The sequence below is a fragment of the Hypanus sabinus genome, chromosome 8 (assembly GCF_030144855.1).
Source record: "Hypanus sabinus isolate sHypSab1 chromosome 8, sHypSab1.hap1, whole genome shotgun sequence".
Taxonomy (NCBI): domain Eukaryota; kingdom Metazoa; phylum Chordata; class Chondrichthyes; order Myliobatiformes; family Dasyatidae; genus Hypanus; species Hypanus sabinus.
Genome location: NC_082713.1, coordinates 149,406,065 through 149,428,699, shown reverse-complemented (window position 1 = coordinate 149,428,699; position 22,635 = coordinate 149,406,065). Strand labels below are relative to the sequence as shown.

The following is a 22,635-nucleotide window of genomic DNA, read 5'->3' as shown; positions in this document are numbered from 1 at the left end:
GTTTTGCTTGAATTTCCAGCATCTGCAGATTTCCTCGTGTTTGTAATTTTGTATAGTCTGCTTTTCAAATGATCATGGAAAATATAAACTACCATGATGTATAGGTGTGTAAGCTCATGAGAGGCATTGATCGTTTGGCTAGCCAGAGGCTTTTTCCCAGGGCTGAAATGGCTAACATGAGGGGCCATAGTTTTAAGGTGCTTGGAAATAGGTACCGAGGGGATGGCAGGGGTAAGCTTGTCACACAGACAGTCGTCGTCATGGCTATACTTCGAGGTTGAGGATAGTGGTGCTCACACAGGATAGTCACACAGAGAGTGGTGGGTGTGTGGAATGCACTGCTGGTGGCAGTGATGGAAGCAGATACAATAGGGTCTTTTAAGAACCTCTTAGATAGGTACATGGAGCTTAAAAAATTAGAGGGGTACGCGCTAGGGAAATTCTAGGCAATTTTTAGAGTAGGTTACCTGGTCAGCACAACATTGTGGGCTGAAGGACCTGTAATGTGCTGTAGATTTCTATGTTCTATGAAGGCAGATCACAATAATATATTTACCCCCATTCTTTAACCATAGGAAGGAGTCACTCCTAATGAGACCATAAAGATTAGAAGTTCTTATTTAATTGCTTAAAAATTAAGTACCATTATACATTCACCTCACAGATTGAATTTATTTTCCTTTACTTCTTTAATCAACATAAAATTAGCTTGTTCATAACAGAAAGTGATATTTCTAAAATAGATATTTTGTTGAATATGATTTACATTTGATTTCTAACTTTGTCAAACACAGAAGTGATGACAGAAAGCACAGTATTAGGCCTGGTCCAGAAAAATCCTTGGTTAAAATGCTTAAATATTCCAAAATCTACACAAACATAATCAAAATTAGTGACTGACAATATGATAGAAACACTGAGAACTAGGAAAATGACCCTTTCACCTCATAGGGACCAATAGTCCGTATGTTTTTGAGGTGCTTTGCTATACTGTATATGGTCACTTAGGCATACTTGTGAATTTAAAACCGCAAAATTACAGGTGCTGGAAGTCTGAAATAAAAGTACAAAATGCAGCAAGGGATTTCTATTTGGTGAAAGGTAATTGACTTGTGACCTTAAAATTGTTTCCCTGTCCACTGAAGCTGCCCAACCAGCTAAATATCTGGTTTATCAACCTGCCTGCATATTTCTTTCATTTACCTATTGACATGATAATTCATCTTCAGCTCAATACTCAAGTTAATGGTCAAAATATTCAAGAAAAAATGTACATTAAAGAGCATAGTGCAAACAGACCCTCAAACCCGATTACTTAATAAGATCCCAGCTAATTGTTTACATCATCTTCATGTGAACCTGATAATTTTTTTCCATTTCTTCATGTCCAAAATTACACTATCCTGTGTTTACTGTACTCACCTATGACAGAACTGCCAGTCTTCTTTCTGGGGATTTATAAGTATAAATGAAGAACTATCATCTCAGACTTAAATGGCTAATAACAAACTGAGATTGAAATCCATAACGTTAGAACTTCCAGGGGAAATAGCACATTGACTTTGAGAAGCTCTCTAAAATTGAGGCATTTCAATTAGATCGCCTCTCATTATTCCAAACTCTCAATTTAAATATTTAATCCAAATTAAATGGAAGCTTGATGTACTGTTGTGATAAGTGCAATCTGAATTCAAATTAGTATTTTGATGTGCACAGCTATCTGGCAAATTCTTTGCTGTAAAGAAGAACACCGAAATAAGAAACCATAAAAACTATAGTGTTATTTCGCAGCAGACAATATAAAATTAAAGAAACTAAAAAATTCAATGGAGGATATACAAGATCTTTTAAAACTGGTTTTAAGTCCCCTATTGTCCAAAACTCTTCAGATGTTGCAAATGTTGAATATGATGAAGAAATATACATCTGGCATTAGATGAAAGCAATTTTGGTACCTGTACAAAATTGGTATGTAGAAGTCTCATTACAGTGCTCATAAAATTATATCTTAATGATATATGAACGAGGGTGTCCCTTTTGTGTAAAATTAATGTTCATAAGCTTAATGTTATTCCCTTTATTAAGCTAATTTTATAGTTTTGTGCCAATTGATAATATTTTTGTGCAATCTTAAGAGGATCTGTTTTGAAGATCTTCAAGGCTGCTAGTGACTTCAAGTAAGTATTGTGCACACATTTTAAACTGGCATGCCAGTTTAACAGGAATGGCATTTCCAAACACACAGAAACCAAATAGATGGTGTCAGGTTTATTGTAATATTTGTTTCTCTTGCTTCATCTGTTTAAACATCTTGAAGTTACTCAATGTCTTGTTCCACAGCTAAAGGCATATCTTCCAAAAGTGCAGATAGCTGCTTCTGTGCACATGACAGAAACAGTCCCAGGCTGGTTAGGTTACGCTGTTGAGCCACTTGGTCAAGCTGCAAGAGAAAAAATAATTCATAATAAACCAGTGCTACAAAACAAGACATGAGCTAATTTTAAACAGATGGCTGAAAATAGAAAACAACAGATGACATCAGCAAGTTAATGCCTTAAATACAAAGCAAGATACAGGTTTCTCCTTAGGATGTGAATGCTCAACTTAAGAAAAATGCTTGGTAGAGAGGCAGGATGGAAGAGGACACACTTCCAGGCCGCTGAGAGGCTTCAGGCATCTTCAGCATAGTGGGAATGGGGCATTTCCATGTGCCTTCTCTCTACTCCCTCCATGCCCTAAGATCACACTGCAATGTTCAGGTATTATGTTAAGCTGAACAGAGCTGCGGGTGGTGAGCAGGCCCACCTACTTGTTCATCAATGAGGCAGGCCGGCGGCTGTTCTTCTGTTACAGCTGTTTCTTTGATCGTTTCCAATGCACTCTTTTTGTCCATTTATGGTTTACAAACAGGACTGGAGCTTTGTTGTAATCTGGGGACTGTCTTTACAACATTCAAGTACGACAGAATACCATTCAGATTTCTGGGAGGTATTCTGCAATACTTCAAAATCAGAATCAGGCTTATTATCATTGAAATGCGGTTTGTTGTGAAATTTGCACCTGCCTGTAGCACTTCTCAATTTCAAAATAAACTCTGATGAGTCAACTTTTTTTCTAATAAATCAGAAAAGGTCTACAAAATTATGAGGCCATAGACTGGGAGAATGCACATAAACTTTTCCCAAGCATTGGGGAATTAAAAGCTAGAGGGCACAGGTTTAAGGTCGAAGGGGAAAGATTTAATAAGAACCCAAGGAAAGACAACTTCTCACACAGAGTGGTCAGTACATGATACAAGCTGCCAGAGAAAGTGGTTGAGGCAGGTACATTAACAGTATTAAACATTACTTGAAGAGGTACGTAGATCGGAAAGGTTTAAAGGCACGTGAACCAAATAAGGCAGATAGAACTAAGTCACCTTAGTCAGCATGGACTAGTTGGGATGAATAGTTTGTTCCTGTGACTCAAAGTCTCAATTACTTCATTATCTTTTTGCAAACAATTAAAATACTAGACAGAAGTTAAATAATATTCCAACTTTGATAAGGATGGTATCTTCTTTTCATGATCACAGAACTATGAGAAGGGAAAATTAAACAATAGCATATATTTGCATGTATCATAAACACTTCCAGAACTATAGGATTCAACAAAACTTTGATCCATAGCCACAGTTTTTTTAAGCAATTTTCAACAACTATCCAGTACAGAGAGAACTCTATCTTGCATTAATGAAATAAAGGAACTTCTTTCAACATAATGTAATTTATTCACAACATTATAGCATAGGGATTTTCACCAATTCCCATTTGAAAATCCTTTGATTTCTTTTTAATAGCAAAAAAATGCTGCACATACAAATGCAATCATGGTATTCATGTAATTTCATTACATTTTACCATATTAATACAAGATTATCTTAAAACTTTTTGCAAAAAGCAGCAACAACAGGTTTAGAAGGAATCTATCGGCTACTTAGGATGATTCCTAATAGAACATTGTCCTTCAACTTCATCACTATGTCAGTTGGTCACTAAACGTTTCAGAGTCTCCTCAGATCAACTATGCAACTGAACCACTTAGTATATATAATACAATTAAAGCAAATGAAAAAAAAACACTCTTGGAGAAGCAGTAGAGTATATTCCTTGTTAAATATAAGCTGACTAAACCAAATACAATTGCTGATAAAACTGATCTAAAAATGTTATTTGAAAGGATGAGGAATGGGAGAAAAGGGTGGGGCTGATATTGGTTAAATATATTAGGTGTATTATTAAAGTCTACAAAAAGTAATGGACACTGCCCAGTCTATCACTTATAAAGCCTTCATCACCTTTGAGCACATCTACAAGGAACGCTATTGCAGGAAAGTAGCATTCATCATCAAGGAAGGCAATGCTCTCTTCCCGCTGCTGCCATCAGGAAGATGGTACAGAAGCCTCAAGACCCACATCACCAGGTTGAGGAACAGTTATTGCCCCTTGGTCATCAGGCTCTCGAGCCAGAAGGTTTAACTTCACTCACCACAACAATGAACTGTTCCCACAACCTATGGACTCACTTTCAAGGACTCTTCTTGATATTTATTGCTTATTTATTTATTATTACTTAGCCTTTTTCCTTACTTTTAGTATTTGCATGGTTTGTTGTCCTTGGCAATTGCAGTTGTATGCAGTTTTTCATTGATTCTATTGTGTTTCTTTGTACTATGTTCACAAGAAAATGAATCTCAGGGTTGCATATGGTGACATATATGTACTTTAGTAATAAATTTTATAGATTTAGAAAAGAAACTTTGGTGCAACAAAATACAGACACGCATTTAAAGTAACAAAAGTTTAGACTAACTCTAAACATAAATACAAAATCACAAATCTTCAAAATCTTTTGGTACTTTAAATGCGTGTCTGCATTCTGTTGCACTTTATTTTGTGTACTTTAAGGCAAAGAAGGAGTGCCTGAACTCACCATTTGGCATTTTCATAAAGTACACATTGCCAACTTTGAATAAAGCTGCACACAAAGGGCAAGCGACCTCTGTGCGTGAACTATTCTCTCCTGATATCAATTACTACCAGGTATCGGCTCTGGGGATCTCCAACATCCCGCAAAAATAATGGGACATTCACATGCAAATAAGGTAGAAACTGAAAATCAAACTGCATAAAAATTAAAAGCTTGGAAATTTAAAATAAATGAAGGAAGAAAATCATATGCCTAATATTTCTATGTTAATGACTACATTGTATTAAGCAGAAATTAAAATTTGAGTATTATTAAAACCTCAGCTGCATCTCATTCAAAGAGCAATATTTTAAAGGTTTTTGTAATTGTGAGAATAGTTAATGCTCGTGTCAGTATGCTGATTACTCTGCCACATGGTACACCACAGAGCAGAAGCAGATCTCTAACAGCTCCTGAACTTGTCCAGATACATACCCCAAAAAAAATAACATCAGGTTTTCAGCATTATAGGAATTAAATCTTATTACATAATTTCAGCTGGTTTTAATCAGTAAATTAATGTTGAATTATTCAAAATGATCAGGAGCAATATGCATTATGAGGAATGCAAACAATAGCTTTTTATTTTAAAAGTCCCGAAACACAGACTAAAAGGGTACCAGATGCTTCAAAGCTGCTTTCTTTTAAACACTCTATCTAATGCTCAGTGGAAATGGTACAATCAGTTACAGCCACATATATATTTCCGTACCCTGTGAGGTTCTGTAAAAATCTGTAACACACAGAAAACATTTTGCAAATGGAATTATCCATGTAAAAATAAAAGCTTAAATCAAATACATGATTGAAGGCAGCATTGAGTTTACCTAACAATGTACAGTAACTTTCTGGAGCAATGAAAGACTTTGATGGAGGGGTGGGAGCATATATTCATGAGAAATAAATGTAATAAGTCTCAAATCTTGTTCTTAAGAGCTACTGACAACCATCCCAGTGTAAAAAAAAAGTTTTAACACTGAGAATCATTAACTTCAAATCCATTTTTTCTGTCCAAATACAATATACACACCAGAAATCGAGACACTTCTTCGTGATTTATTTACAAGAGAAGTGAGCTTTGTAGGATTTCACTCTCACCACAGATATTTGAAAAGCCTACAAACATTACAATTAGCCAAAAGACTGCTTAAAACACAAGTAGTTTTATATTGATAACAACAATTCAAAAACAAAGTTACTGGCATGAGACATTGTGCTTTAATATTGCAAAAACACCCGAATATTCTAAGAGCTGTTTAATTTTTGGTTCTGCAGGTGAATGCACAACACGACATGACAAACAGACTTTAGCTATAATATTCTCCATTGCCTTCAGCCAATTGACTATTCATATGCAAAAATGGTCACTTAAATGAAAGACGAGCAGAGATTAATAGTGCAATTTCTTAGTGTCAGCCTTTTTCACAAAAATTGGCTTCTGATTATTCTCTTTCCTCCTTGGATACTGATTTTGCGAGGGTGTCATTACATAGGTATTGGTCAACTTCCAAAGCCTTGGCTAGGGGAGTTGAGAATTCTGACTCAACTTATTGGCAGGCCATTTAGTTGCAGCAACCACATTCCAAGTCCAATCCTTCCAACATCTACTCACATCTGCCACCACTATTGGGAGTAGGAATCCTGCTCACTTTCCCCTCGTTTATGCTAAACACCAGAATAGATTGTCATAAAATTAACCATTGCTCTGGCTGAAATCAATTAAGTCCAAACCTGAGTGCTTCTTGGTTGTTGAAAATTAATTACTCACTGGAAAAAAGAGGTGAGTGACAACTTACTGGTCGCTTCAAAGGTAAAAAATTTGACTAAAATCATTAATAACAACACCTTTTCTTAAGTAAATTGTGGTAAATTATCACTGCAAACGGTGATGAGGCAAGCAAATTGAATTTGAGGGATGAGCCCTTCTGGTGTGTTGCAAAATTGACGCAGATGGAGTTGAAGTGAGCAATTCGGAGAGGAGAAGTCGAGGCAGAGGAGTTTCGATGCCCATCCAACTAAGGATGCAAGGTTGGATCGCTCTAAGCACCAAGCTGATTTGGAGAGGTTGAGAACAGCTTCAGTCTGAGCAGTGAGATCTAGGCCCAGAGCAAATTACTGGGTGTTGTGGTCTAGGCCTAGAGCAGGGGTCTGGTCCTAATGCTAAGCATGATCCTCTGTGGACAATTTAAACACCATCCCAGAGAGATTGGAAAGGTAGGATGTCAGGACCAAAGGCAAGGGTGGTGCTAATTTCACACTGAGACTCTGAGACCGCCCCGGCTGCTGCGCTTCGTGTGCGTGAGCTTCGTGATGATTCGCACCACTACTATGATAAACTAAGACCGAGGGTTTGGGCCTACTGCAGGCTGCTCAATTTGGTTTGGAATGCTGTAGCTCATTTCCTTTGTTTGCATGATTTGTGATTTTTTTTCTCTTTCTTTGCACATTGGGTGTTGGTCATTTTTATAATTGAGTTCTTTCAGGTTTCTTGCTTTGTGGCTGCCTGTAAGCAGACAAATCTCAAGGTTGTATAACTTATACATTCTTTGATATTAAATGTACTTTGAATCTTGAATCTTGATCCATGTGATGTTCCCACTTTGCTTTATATTCAATACAAAATGCCAAACATTTAAGAAAAGCTAACATTAACCATATAACCATATAACAATTACAGCACAGAAACAGGCCATCTCGGCCCTTCTAGTCCCTGCCGAATGCTTACACTCACCTAGTCCCACCTACCTGCACTCAGCCCATAACCCTCCATTCCTTTCCTGTCCATTTACCTATCCAATTTTACTTTAAATGACAAAATCGAACCTGCCTCTACCACTTCTACTGGAAGCTCGTTCCACGTAGCTACCACTCTCTGTGTAAAGAAGTTCCCCCTCGTGTTACCCCTAAACTTTTGCCCCTTAACTCTCAACTCTTGTTTGAACTTTTGTCTTCTTGTTTGAATCTCCTACTCTCAATGGAAAAAGCCTATCCATGTCAACTCTGTCTATCCCCCTCATAATTTTAAATACCTCTATCAAGCCCCCTCCCAACCTCCTACCCTCCAAAGAATAAAGACCTAAGGTGTTCAACCTATCTCTGTAACTTAGGTGCTGAAACCCAGGTAACATTCTCGTAAATCTCCTCTGTACTCTCTCTATTTTGTTGACATCTTTCCTACAATTCAGTGACCAGAACTGTACACAATACTCCAAATTTTGCTTCATCGATGCCTTGTCCAATTTTAACATTACATCCCAACTCCTATACTCAATGCTCTGATTTATAAAGGCTAGCATACCAAAAGCTTTCTTCATCACCCTATCCACATGAGATTCCACCTTCAGGGAACTATGCACCATTATTCCTAGATCACTTTGTTCTACTGCATCCCTCAATGCCCTACCATTTACCATGTATGTCCTATTTTGATTATTCCTACCAAAATGTAGCACCTCACACTTATCAGCATTAAACTCCATCTGCCATCTTTCAGCCCACTCTTCTAACTGGCCTGAATCTCTCCGTAAGCTTTGAAAACCTACTTCATTATCCACAACACCACCTATTTTAATATCATCTGTATATTTACTAATCCAATTTACCACCCCATCATCCAGATTAGAGAAGGCCAATTCTCTTCATGATCAAACGTTCAGACGTTTAATTTTTTCTTCTCATGTGGGGTAGCGGGAAGGGAAGGTTGAATGAACGTGTTGCCGTTCTTTTCCGCAATTTGTTAGTTTTTTTGTGGGGGGTGGGGTTGATGTTTCTCTATGAATGACTTCCACGGTTTTCTTTGTTTCATAGCTATCTACAAAAGACAAATCTTAGAGTTGTATTCTGCAGACATACATTGATAATAAATTGAACCTTTCAACCTTTAATACAAAAGATTCCGTGAAAATAACTATTCCAAAATGAAGACTACTTATTTCAGTGTATGAAGATCAAGAAGCATCACTGGAATTTTATAAATCATTTCACAAACTTACTGTGTTTCTAAGGATGCAACAGTACACAATGACTTGCCCTACAAAAATTAACCAATTAGATCAGAGTAGTAAGCTGCATTTTATATAGCACAGAATAACAAGACCTTTCTATAGCAATTCAAGAAATTTGGAATGGCTATATTCAGTTTAGTGGGAAAATTATTATTAATTGCCTTTGGCTTTTGAAACTTTATGTTGCATTTGGCATTTTAGCTGCAGAGAGATAAAATATTTAACAGTAAAGGTATATTTTCTGGTTAAGGAACTGAAACTGAATTGTATAGAAGCTCCAACAAACTATTGGCACCATGGATTTGTGATACTCTTTTACAAGCACTATTAAATGAAAATAGTATCATGGTGTTTTTGAAGGAAGAAAAAAATTGATGTATTTATCTCATTGACAAGCATTTCAATTTAAACATATTTAAACAAGTAAAAATGGCATATAAAAAAAACTGGCAACTTGAAATAGATTTTAGAAGTGATGGCCGAATATGAGTGTCTCAAATATCTTTACAGCAGTTGGGTAACAGAGCTTGCCAGGTTGCTATGTGGGCTTGCAGCAAATGCAAGCTGTCAGACTTTTATAATTTCACTAGTCATTTTATGTGGTATTTGTGGATACTTTCCCAGTGCCCAAAACAGTTATTCATTTTCACTGAATGACCTCATTTTTTCCTGCAAGCATTTAGGGCATTTTTTAAAAAAATCCCTTTTCTTTACAGCCTTATAGAGTTTCTAAAAGATCCCTCAGGATTGACTCCAAGCATTTTGGAGGGATTGGCCTTTAAGCAGATATACCAGTGTTGAGAGCCTCAATTTTCAACCCTCTACTCTCATAAACCATCAAAATTCCATACTTCTCCACTGCAATTAAATTAATTATTATGGTAATATGAAAATATACCTGGGTCTACCTCATCAGCACAAGGGAGGGCTTCAATCAGAGTATTCACAGTCACTGTTGATCATGTGCTTACAATTGTTTTGCTTCTCAATTACAGAATGGCATCCATTATCAGGGACTAACCTTCAGGGCACAGTTCTTCAGGGTTATCTTTATTTCTCTATTCATAGAATGCTGCTTGACCTCCTAAGTATTGTCTGCATTCCTGTTTTTATTTCAGATTTACAGCATTTACAGTTATTTGCTTTGCAAGAAAACCATCTGCCAGGTTCTATAGGCCACGTGAAAAAGGAAATTAGCCACCAAAATGACATGCGATCATTAAATATTTGCCAATTACATATAAACTTTGGAAAGCAAAACAAAAACTAAAACCAAAAAGTGCGTAAGGTAGATAAGAGGAATAGATATGAATCAGAGGGGTCTGTCTTTGTCACTAGAACATCTTTCTTTCTTTTTCAATCTTTTTATTAAATTTCATATAAAAAAAACAACACATGATAATGAATAGATTACAAATTCAATAAACTTGAAATTACATTAGTAATAGGATAATAATATCCTATTAAACATCAATCAACAAAAGGTACATAAATCAATCAAGTCTATATAAATATATATGAAAAAAAACAAAAATAATCATCAAAAAAGAAAAAAAAATTGAAATTATATATGAGAAAATATATATTGAAAAAAAATACTAAACTAAACTAACATGGGCAATAATAGCACTTTATAAATATATGAAGGTGTCAAGAAAAGAACTCCGGAACTCCATACCTGAACAAGGATAAGTAGAGAAAAGGATCTGAAATAGGCCAAATTAATTCATATGAAAGTGTCGAATAAATGGTCCCCAGGTTTCTTCAAATTTAATTGAAGAATCAAAGATAGTGCTTCTAATTTTTTCCAAACTCAGATAGGAAATAGTTTGAGAGAACCACTGAAATGTAGTAGGAGGATTTACTTCTTTCCAGTTTTGTAATATAGACCTTCTGGCAATTAATGTTACAAAGGCAATCATTCGTCTGATTGAAGGGGAAAGCTGATTGCCATCTTCATTTGGTATACCGAAAATTGCAGTAATAAAATGGGGTTGTAAATCGATATTCCATACTGAGGAAATGACATCAAAAATGTCCTTCCAATAGTTATGTAAAGTGGGACATGTCCAAAACATATGGGTCAATGAAGCCACTTCTAAGTGACATCTGTCACATTGAGGGTTGATATGCGAGTAAAATCGGGCAAGCTTATCTTTAGACATATAAGCTCTATGTACAATTTTAAATTGTATTAAAGCATGTTTAGCACAAATAGAAGAGGAATTAACCATTTGTAAAATTTTTTCCCATTTATCTGTTGATATATTACAACGAAGTTCTTTTTCCCATTCTTGTTTAATTCTATCCGATATTTCTGGCTGTATCTTCATAATCATGTTATAAATGAAAGCTACTAATCCCTTCTGACAAGGATTAAAAGTAAAAATCAAATCTGAAAAATCCGATGGAGTTGAATTAGGAAAAGATGGAAGAATTTTATGTAAGAAATTTCTAATTTGTAAGTATCTAAAAAAATTAGATTTAGGTAATTCAAATTTGTTGGAAAGTTGATCAAAAGACATCAAAGTACCTTCAAAAAAAAGATCACGAAAACATTTTATACCTTTCCTTTTCCATATACTAAAAGCTTGATCTGTCAGTGAAGGTTTGAAAAAAAAATTACATAAAATAGGGCTGTCCAGAACAAAGTTTTTCAGATTAAAGAATTTGCGAAATTGAAACCAAATTCGTAGTGTATGTTTGACAACAGGGTTAGATATCTGTTTATTGAATTTGGCTAAATCAATAGGAAGAAAAGAACCAAGAACGGAAAATATAGAATATCCCTTTACCTCACTACATTCCAAATTTACCCACTGTGGGCACACAGGTGAATCCAAATCTAGTTTCCAGTACATTAGGTTACGAATATTATTCGCCCAATAATAAAATCTAAAGTTAGGTAAAGCTAGACCACCATCTTTTTTAGACTTTTGTAATTGCCTTTTGCTTAACCTAGGATTTTTATTTTGCCACACAAATGAGGAAATTTTTGAATCAATATTATCAAAAAAAGATTTAGGAATAAAAATTGGTAAAGCTTGGAATAAATATAAAAATTTCGGTAATTTGTCACTAGAACATCTACCTTCTTCAATAAGGTTTCCAGTTAAACAATGAGAAATACCCAAAATCCATCTGGTTGTGAAACGTAAGCCAAGACTTCTAATGTCTGTACTCAATTCTATGGCAATGAAAGCCAGTAAAATGAAGGTGTCTTGCGTTCCTGAATGTTAACTTTGCAACTTGTGCAAACATACATCAGGATCACTGCAATGCCAATATTTCGCAATTATATTTCATAAAAAGTTCTGCCTTTTATTTTCTCCCACCAAAATGAACATTACATTCTACCAAAGCCAAAGTAAATTTATAACCAAACTACATATATAGTATATCACCATATACTACCTTGAGATTCATATTCTTGCAGGCATTTACAGAAAAATAAAGAAATACAATAGAATTTATGAAAAAATATATGGAAGCAGACTGAAAAAACATTTAATGCACAAAAGAATGCTAGAACATGAATTGTAAAGTCCTTGAAAGTGAATCTGTAGGTTGTGAGTTCAGTTCAGAGTTGAGCAGAGTGAAGTAATCCATGCTGGTTTAGGAGGCTGATGGCTGTAATATCTGTTTCTGAACCTGATGGTGTGGGACCTGGGGGTTCTGCACCTCCTGTCTGATGGTAGAAGCAAGAAAAGAGCATGGCCTGGATGGTGGCAGTGCTTATTGTAAACGTGCTCAATGGAGGATATGCCCGAGATGGGCTAGGCTACATTTGTCACTTTCTGTAGACTTTTCCATTTCTGGGCATTGGTGTATTCATCCTATATTATATTCCATCTATAATTTACTTTTAAATTATAACCTGCCTACATACTTTTTTAACATATTGTGTTTACTTCAATGTACCTTTCACTTAACTTTCTAGTCAGTAATGTATTACCTGTAGACTCTACATCTGTCATTTGTCAGATTGCAACTAGTTGAAAAGGAAGCACAATTCTTGTTGTATCCAAACAATTAAGATCACCAGTTGAAAGGTGAATTATTTTCACTTTTTCGTCCATTTCCATTCCTTAATCAATGTCAGTGGATTACCACCAATATCATGAGCTACTCTTTTTATTTTTGCAACAATCTCTGTGTAGCACCTTTTGTTTGAAAATTAAAATAATCCACATTGACTAGTTTCCACTCACCTATCCTGCTAGTTAATACTGCAAAATCAATGGATGGATCAAACAAAATTTTTCTTTTCCATTGAGAATTTAACCTCAAAGAACAATGCTCTCACACTTCTACAGGTGTGAATATCTTGAACAGGAACCCCAAACTCTAATTTTACATCCATACATTTATCCATCAAGTATTTTTTGATATGTGCCTCAAAATAACAATGCACATAGTTCCCAGAGTTCTGGGTTTTACTCTCAATCCAAGTTGCTCAAACTCTGTTGCAGATACTGATTTCCAATCTTAGTCAGGATTTGCCATAAGAACTGTATTTGTTATACATTTGAGTTCTCCTCAATCAACTCCAAATTTCTCTCCAGCTGCAAGATGTCCTCAATCTTGCTATTAAGCTATTAAGCATAACTTCGGGAAATCCTGCTTGGTGACACAATAATATCAGCGCCGGATTCCAGACCGAAAGTTCCGGAGTTCGAATCCAAGTTGGGTTGAGGATCGAGCTAGCAACTCGGCCTCATAAAAACAAGAACAGCTGTCATGATGGTGCTTGGATAACTTTGAGTTTAGTGCTATTCTTCTTCTTCTATAACTTCTGGAACCCCAATATCAGGGCAGTTAATAATAATAGACATTTGGTGTCCCATTACCTACCCAAGTTGTAATAACATGCTTCCATTCATAATCATGAACCACAACTGTACCTTACTTACACTCCTGAATCAAGTTCCGGTTACTGTTATCATCTCTGAAATCCTGCATTTCAAAGACATGTCAACAATGCTGAGCTGAGTTCCATGAGTTGCACATAGTTATTGCAAATGTAGATGTCACAGATCGCAGCTTGCACCTCAACCTTCCAGCATTTCACATTACTACACCTACTCTTTTACTATTTGAATACTGAATTAAACTTGAATTAAAAAGCTTATAATATTTTCAATTAAGTTACAAATACAAATTAGTTATAACAGCCTGCTTACATAGCTTGACAACATGCCAGGGTATTTTGCCTGCTGCATTGCTCAGTCTCCATTAACTTCTTGAACAGCTATTCCGGATTCTGGCCGCTGAAGAGATGGTGGAGAATCACCTTGACCATGCATGGTGATGATTTTAATGGGAGCAAGGAAATAGAATGCCATGAAATGAAGCTCAAGATCAAAGCTGATGAAGAATTCCTCTATTATTAAAGCCGGGGGTGGCGGGAGATGTAAGGCACTCTTTCCCTCCACTAGTCTGCAGGTCAACCTTGGGCACAGTGTAGCACCCGCTAACTGCTTAGCTCTCAGATCAGGCTCTCAGATCATGAAGCTATGGGAATAGATGATAGATGGTCACATGAGGAGCTGGTGCATATCACAAGTTCTGGCTATGCGACCACAGCTGCCAGACAGACAATCTCTGAAGAGTGTTCATAATGGCTGGGGTCACCTGTCTTGTAAAGACATTGCCCAGAAGAAGGCAATGGCAAACCACTTTGGAAGAAAAATTTGCCAAGAACAATCACAGTCATAGAAAGACCATGATCACACATGTCATATGACACAGCACATAATGAACAAGCGATTGTTAAAGGAACAGAGGGATTGCAAACATTATACTCTTACTCTAAGATTAGTGTTTAGGAACCCAAATGAGCCAATTACAGCTCTTTACTAACTGTTATGTAAAAATCTGGAGAACATTAACAGCTACTTGAACAAACATGGATTAAGAAGTCAGTACAAAGTTAAAAGCAAATTGAATTTGTTGATGAGATAAGAGATTACATGAGGGGAATGTGTTGATGTTGTACATAAATTAATATACAAAAGACAATTGCAAAGAAACAATGGAGGTGCCATTACAGTATTAGACAATTATACCTGTTGAAAACAAGTGAGATGAATATAGAGGAACAACTTTGCAGAGAAATTACAAATATGCAGAAACCATGACTGATTATTATGGGAAGCTTCAATTATCCTTAGATAAACAGAGAGAACAATAAGAAAGGAAAAAGAGGGGGGAAAAGTTTCAAGTGTACTCAGGTCAATCCTGACCAGCACCTTCCAGACAAAGAAGGGTTGGGCTTGTCTCTGGGCTCTGAGGCAGGTTAAAGCTCAATGAAACAGAAATGTAGAGAGCAACTATCATTAAACTGAGAACTGCAATTCAAGAGAGATCACCCACTCTAAGGAAAGAATCGTCAATTGGAGAAAGGTCAATTTAAATGCAATGAAAATACATTTGGCATGGTTAAATGTTATCAACGACGGACAAGTGAAAATATAATTTACTAATAAATGGTCTCTAAGTTGATCTGGGTGAAATCTAGATAACAGTTCCATGTGGATGAAAGGTAGGAAAATCAAAATCAGTGCTCCTGAGATAACCAGAAATAAGCAGAAAAAAAAGATTTTTTTTGCAGAAAGAAACTGAGAAACTATTAAAAGAAAGTGGTAAGTTAAAGCAAAGAACAAAAATGAGGATCAAAAACAAATAGAAAAGATGGATGGTAAACACACTGGAGCAAGTAAAAATCCTTCAAGTATCTGAACACTTATGGTTAGTGATCAGATGAAAAAAAAAGACCTTCACATGGAAGATGACCCCATATACAAATAAACTGAAGTTGTTGTAGAAGACTGGAGACTGTAAATTTTGCACCTTTGCACAAGAAAGTTTGCAAAAATAAATCAAGCAAATGCACATCAGTCTGTTTAAACACAGTGGTGGGGAAGCTTTTAGAAACAATAATTTGGACCAGAACTAACAGTCACTTTGACAAGTGTGAAGAAACATCACCAGGAATATGCTTAGGCAAAAAACATTTAACTACTGGACAGACATTTTTGATTAAATATGAGAGATTTGATGAGATAAATGACTTTGAAAAGGCATTTGAGAAAATGTGACATCAAGATTGAAGCCCGTGGGCTAGTAGCAGCATGGAGAGAAAACTGGCTCCATGACATGAAACAGAGAGTAGTACAGAATAGTAGTATTATGCAGGGAAATGTGAGGTAGTATTCCTCAGGCTTTGGAACAAAGACGTCTGCATTTCTTAATATGTATTTCCTTGGATCTGCAATCACAAACCAAAGTTTCCAAATCTGCAGATGATACAAAAATTGAAATTGCAACAGGCATCGGTCATGGTAGCAACAGCCAAGCATGTGACAGATGAATTTAATGCAGAAAAATATGTAGTGTTACATTTCTGGAGAAAGAATGAGGACAGGCAATATTAGCTGGATGGCACACTTCCAAAAGTGGTAGAGGAACAGCGAAATTTGAGGTTAAATATACTTATAGCATTGAAAGTGTCAGGATAGATTGAATATTTAAAAACATACAGGATTCTGGTCTTTGGAAAAAGATGTAAGAATCATGGGGAAATTTATAAAACCTGGCAGAGCCATAACTGGAGTACTCTGTCCATTTTAGGATAGATGTGAATACCTCAGAAAAAGTACAAACAAGATTTACTAAAAATATTAAAATAATAATCCTGACGCGAGATCTCAACCCTAAGCATAGACCATTCCTTTCTCTCCACAGACGCTGCCTGACCCACTGGGTTCATCCAAGAGTTTGTGTTTTTTATCCAGATTCTAGCATCTAAAATCTTCTGTGTCTCCAAGCAATGAATTTCATTGGTCAGATTAAAGTTGTTCTCTTTGAAACAGGTTGGATGGAATTTTGTTGCAAGTACCAAGATACAGTGAGAAGTTCATCCTGCATACTGTTTACATAGGTCAAGTCATTACACGGTGCATTGAGGTAGATTAAGGTAAAACATAACCATGCAGAGGAAAGTGTAACAGTTACAGAAACACTGCAGGTAAATAAAAAGGTGCAAGATCATAATGAGGTAGATTGTGAGATCAAGAATCCATCTTAGCCATTGAACTAGGGCACCACTTAGCAGGCCTGTAACAGTGGGCTACATGTTGTTCTTCAGCCTGGTGATACAAGCTTTCATGCATTTGTCTTCTGCCCAATAGAAGAGGGGAGAAAAGAGAACGTCAAGAGGGGGTGCAGTCTTTGATTATGCTGGCTGCTTTACTGAGGCAGTGATCAGTATAGTCACAAGTACGTCGAGGGGAGACTGGTTTCCATGATGTGCTGAGCTGTGTCCACGACCCCCTGTGGTTACTTGTGGCCACATGCAGAGCTGTTGCCATTATGCAACCAGATAGGTTGTTTTCTACGATGCATCAATAAAAATTGGCGAGGGTTGATGGGGGCATGCCGATGGGATCTGAAGGAGGAAATTATTTATGATTCAAGACCTTGAGGAATTAAAATAAAGATGATCAAAAGAAGCAGCTAGACATAAAGGAAAACTACTTTGATTCAGCAAGAGTTTGAGGTTTGTAATTAGCTGCTGGGGTAGTAATGGTGGCAAATTCAATAGCAGCATTCAAAGGAGACTGTATGAATACTAATAAGGAAAGGCTATGGAGAGAGGATGAAGTAGTGTTATGGCTGCTCTATCCCTGCATAAAGCCAGCACATACTTCATGTCATCCTGCTAAGGAGCAATAATTCTGTAATTCTATTAATAGCATCTTGCCTAGTAATATTATTTTTCTGTCCGACTCCACCATGTTATGGTGTTCATTAATACTGATATAACTGAAGATGGGTTGCGGGGAGTATAGGAGGAGAAAGAGGGTAAAAGGAAGACTGCTAACATGGCTGTCTTGCAATAAACTAAGATACAATTTCTTTCATGGATAACATGTTGATTAACAAAGATCAAATCAGTATTCTAATTGCTGCTTGGCTGTTTGTAAGATACATGATACAAGGGAAACCCAAAGGTTTTTACCATCAAATAACTGAACTACACTTGCATGTTATAATTTGAATTGAAAGTTTATTTTATAATGTGTCATAAAGATAAAGTAGAAGGTTGGCCTGTAGGGCTGTCGTGGCTCCGGTGCAAATGCCAGCTTGCCGTATTGCAAGCACTGCTCTTTTGAGGTCTATCCACAGATTTTTGATGATGTTTAGGTCAGGGGACTGTGAGGGGCATGGCAAAAACTTCAGCTTGTGCCTCTTGAGGTAGTCCATTGTGGTTTTTGAGGTGTGTTGAGGATCATTATCCTGTTGTCGAAGCCATCCTCTTTTCATCTTCAGCTTTTTTTTTTTACAGACAGTGTGATGTTTGCTGCCAGAATTTGCTGGTACTTAATTGAATTCAATCTTCCCTCTACGAATGAAATTTTCCCTGTGCCACTGGCTGCAACACAAGCCCAAAGCATGATCGCTCCACCCCTGTGCTTAACAATTGGAGAGATGTTCTTTTCATGAAATTCTGCACCCTTTTTTCTCCAAACATACCTTTGCTCATTGTGGCCAAAACGTTTTATTTTAACTTTATCAGTCCACATGACTTGTTTCCAAAATGCATCAGGCTTGTTTAGATGTTCCTTTGCAAACTTCTGATGCTGACTTTCATGGTGAGGACACAGGAAAGGTTTTCTTCTGATGACTTGTCCATGAAGGTCATATTTGTGCAGGTATTGCTGCACAGTAGAACAGTGCACCACCACTCCGGAGTCTGCTAAATCTTCCTGAAGGTCTTTTGCAGTCAAACAGGGGTTTTGATTTGCCTTTCTAGCAATCCTATGAGCAGTTCTCTCGGAATGTTTTCTTGGTCTTCCAGACCTCAACTTGACCTCCACTGTCCCTGTTAACTGCCATTTCTGAATTACATTACAAACTGAGGAAACGGCTACCTGAAAACACTTTGCTATCTTCTTTTAGCCTTTTCCTGATTTGTGAGCATCATTTATTTTAATTTTCAGAGTGCTAGGCAGCTGCTTAGAGGAGCCCATGACTGCTGGTTGTTGGGACAAGGTTTGAGGAGCAGGGTCTTTATATAGCTTTGAAATTTGCATCACCTAGCCTTTCCTAACAATGACTGTGAACAAGCCATAGCCCTAACAAGCTAATTAAGTCTGAGACCTTGGTAAAAGTTACCTGAGAGCTCCAATCCCTTGGGGTGCCCAAACTTTTGCATGGTGCTCCTTTCCTTTTTTCACTCTAAAATTGTACAAAACAAAAATAATATACTGATCTTGCTTAAAATGTTGAAAAGAATGTCTCATCTTTAACTTTATGACTTCTGGAGATCAGTTTATCTTCTACTCACTTAACTATTCACAGTAGCAGAAACTTTGACCAAGGGTGTCCAAACTTTTGCATGCCACTATAAGTATAGGTGTTCAAGTAGTGTCTCTTACATTTGTTATGATTTTTTCTTCTAACTACACTAGTTATTTTAATCCTGATAAAAATGTTGCAACACAAAAAGGAGATTCACAAGTTTGTTTACTTTGTCTGACTTTTAAACACAGACTTGTAACTTGTCAGCATAGAACCATCAGCATTAATCTATTATGTTCTACGCATGCAATGCCAGTCATGAAGTCTATAACTTATTGACATGGTATGACAGGAGTGTTCTACCATGCTGAAATTCTCCAGCCTCAGTAATATTGAGTCAATCACTACGTGGATCCTTTGCCTGGTTAGACCTCATGCAGAATCAGAGACTTCTCCAAGTTCACCTAGGAGCAAAGGGCTGCAGATATAACACAAAAGAGAAGGCAAGTTCCTTCTCTACAAATTACATGGATTTTCAAGTGTTTTTGACAATTAAAAACACTTCTATTACTTATCTGTTAATAGCTTAAATGTTTTTGAAAGTCAGATGTTAAAATTATTAAATGACCTAAGCAGCTTTTATGGATAACAAAGCTGGAAGGAGACTTTGCAAGGCTGTTTCCCCATCACATCTTTAGTGCTTGCCACATTAAGAATATACTTTTGGGAGTATGGGAAGCTGCCTCCCAGTCTAGCAGAAGTAGTCTTGATGAGCATGCACATAGTAAGGAAACACTGCACCCAGGCATTAAGATTCGATCAATTTTGTTGCTAACCACATTGTTAATGGAACTGGATTTTGGAGAGAACAGGGGAGAAGAGACTGTATGTTTTCACAGTCTATTTCTGTTATCCATTTTCTCAGCTTCCTGCAAGACAAAGAAACAAACATCAGTTCTACTGGCCCTCTGCTGGATCACTCCTCTGCACTTTGCAAGGGTTCCCCCGATCAAATAATCTAATGAAGCCATTGGCAATCTGTTTGAAATAAATTTGTTAAAATATTTACAAAAGATATATGAAAGATTAACAAAATGGATCAAAATGAGCACTACACCCTACACTGTTTATGATTGGAATGGAATATGCCAAAATGGAATATTAAATAAGCACAATTTATGCTTTAAGAAGATGCAAGAATCTGCAGGCACTGGAATTTGGAACAAAAAACACCCAAGCCAAACAGGAACTCAGTGGGTTAGGCAGCATCCATGGAGGGAAATGACAGTTGACATTTTATGTCGAGATTCTAGACCCTCCAGTTGAAGGATCTTACCCCATGATGAAAAGTGTCAACTATCAGGTGCAATTTAGCCATCTTAACTGAGATTAACAATTTGGCATGCATAGACTAGGTTTATTGTGGTGGAACTAAATACTAATACATCAATTCACCAAACTTTGTTGTGCAGAATTTCTCCATTTAGCTTTTTGCTGTTGCTCTGGAAAAGGCACATTAGTCACGTGTTTTACTCCTAAATATCTAAAGTGGGCATTTAAAACTTTCAGTTGCCTCTACATTTACACTGAAGCATGGAACCATGCTCTCAACATTACAGCAACATACAGTCGACCCTCCTTATCCAGGAAGGATTGGTTCCAGGACCCCTCACGGATACCAAAAAATGCAGATGATCAAGTCCCTTATTCAACCTGTCTCAGTGTGGTGGACATTAGGACCTAGCGACAGACATTTGAATCCGCAGTGTTTCTGTTCACTAAAGTAATCATGATCGTGATTGAAAATAATAAAATAATAAAGTGATTGGAAAGAGGTGAAACGCCATTGATCATTGTAAAAGCGTTAGGCTACGTCGGTCAACGATTGGAACAATTGTAAAGGATAAAGTGAGAAAGGCCCTGCCCCGATGAAAGCTACAATTAGTACTAAGCAACGCAGTGGTTTAATTATTGGGTTTTGGGGTTTTGAGTTTTTGATCCTCCACATCAACCTGGCACGGATAGAGAGTGCACTCGATAGCGGACTGTCACTGGATTGAACCCGGGAACTTCTGTTCCCAGGCCCGGCGCTAAAACATATGTTCTTAAGTGTTTTATATGCATAGAAAGGTAAAATATATACTATATACTAAGACAAACGTTTGACTAACTGACGCTAAATAATACCGTACCTGTTCCGACTTACTTAGTAAGAGAACTTCCGAGTTTTTTCGATCCCGATCCACGATAACCCACGCACACCCTCCTGTATACTTTATATCATCTCTAGATTACTTAGAATACCTAATACAATGCAAATACTATGTAAAATAGTTGTTATACTGCATTGTTTAGGGAATAATGACAAGAAAAAAAAGTCTGTACATGCTCGAACACCAAGTGCTGGAAGAGCACTTTCAGGTTTTCTTGATTCTCATTTGGTTGAATTCACGGATACGGAACTCACGGATACGGAAGGCCGACTGTATCTGTTATAACTATAGCCAGCTAAATGAATACATTCTATATGACAACTTTCACAACAAGTATTCTTCCCATTTTCAAACTTTTATATTTGCATAAATCACCAGAATGAAGAACTCCCTATAGAATTGTCATCTAAGATTGAATGTTTGATTCACATCCATCCCGCGCTTTCATTATATTATCATCCTTTCCAATTTCATCCTGACAATCCAAATGCCTTATCTCAAATGGTTTCTCACAGATAGAAATTTATTTAATGCTAATCCATAAATGTAAAGCAGTTCAACAAAGGTGAGTAACTTACATATAAAGTACCAAACTTGACAGACCTCATTTATATTAGATATTAAAATAAATAAAATGGGGAGAAGGATTGTGATTAATGAATTTTAAAAAGCTCTGTAGAATAACATTAACTTTAATTGAAGAAATTTCCATTCAGATCCTTAGGAATATTTATTGCATGATATCAGAAAAATAGGCTAGAATTTCTTAAGAAAATGTCTTGTGTGTAATATGCTATATTTCATTTCAGCAATTTAATTTTACAAAATATTTTTAAAGTACGTGATGAAAACCCCCCAGTAGCAACAGAAATTCTTAGATCAAAAAAATTACAGAGAACTTTTTGTAGAGGAGCTGTTACACAGAAAGAACTTAGTGATTTTTTTCTTCCTGGTGATTTGAAATTTAATCTATACATGCCAATAAAAAGAAATGTTAAGACTTCAAAGTTGTTATAATTTTACAACCTAAAGAAAAAGAAGTCTGTTTTGAAAGCACTAAATTAATATCTTCATTTTACAACTTAAAAAAGAAACCAAATAACTGT

General features: G+C 36.5%; 1 protein-coding gene across 6 annotated transcripts in view; it reads right to left on the bottom strand.

Annotated features, from left to right (window-relative positions):
- Positions 1-602: 602 nt before the first annotated feature.
- The window catches only part of LOC132398583 (coiled-coil domain-containing protein 91-like), a 179,804-nt gene continuing 157,771 nt past the window's right edge, over positions 603-22,635 (bottom strand). The window contains exon 14 of one of the 6 annotated variants that reach the window (XM_059978230.1): positions 603-2,440. In XM_059978230.1, coding sequence (XP_059834213.1) covers positions 2,318-2,440 — 123 coding nt within the window. In that variant the 3' untranslated portion in view covers positions 603-2,317. Of the gene's footprint in view, positions 2,441-18,105; positions 19,254-19,304; positions 20,246-22,635 lie in introns of those variants that run through there. The other 5 variants (XM_059978233.1, XM_059978232.1, XM_059978229.1 and 2 more) reach the window with 5 other exon arrangements.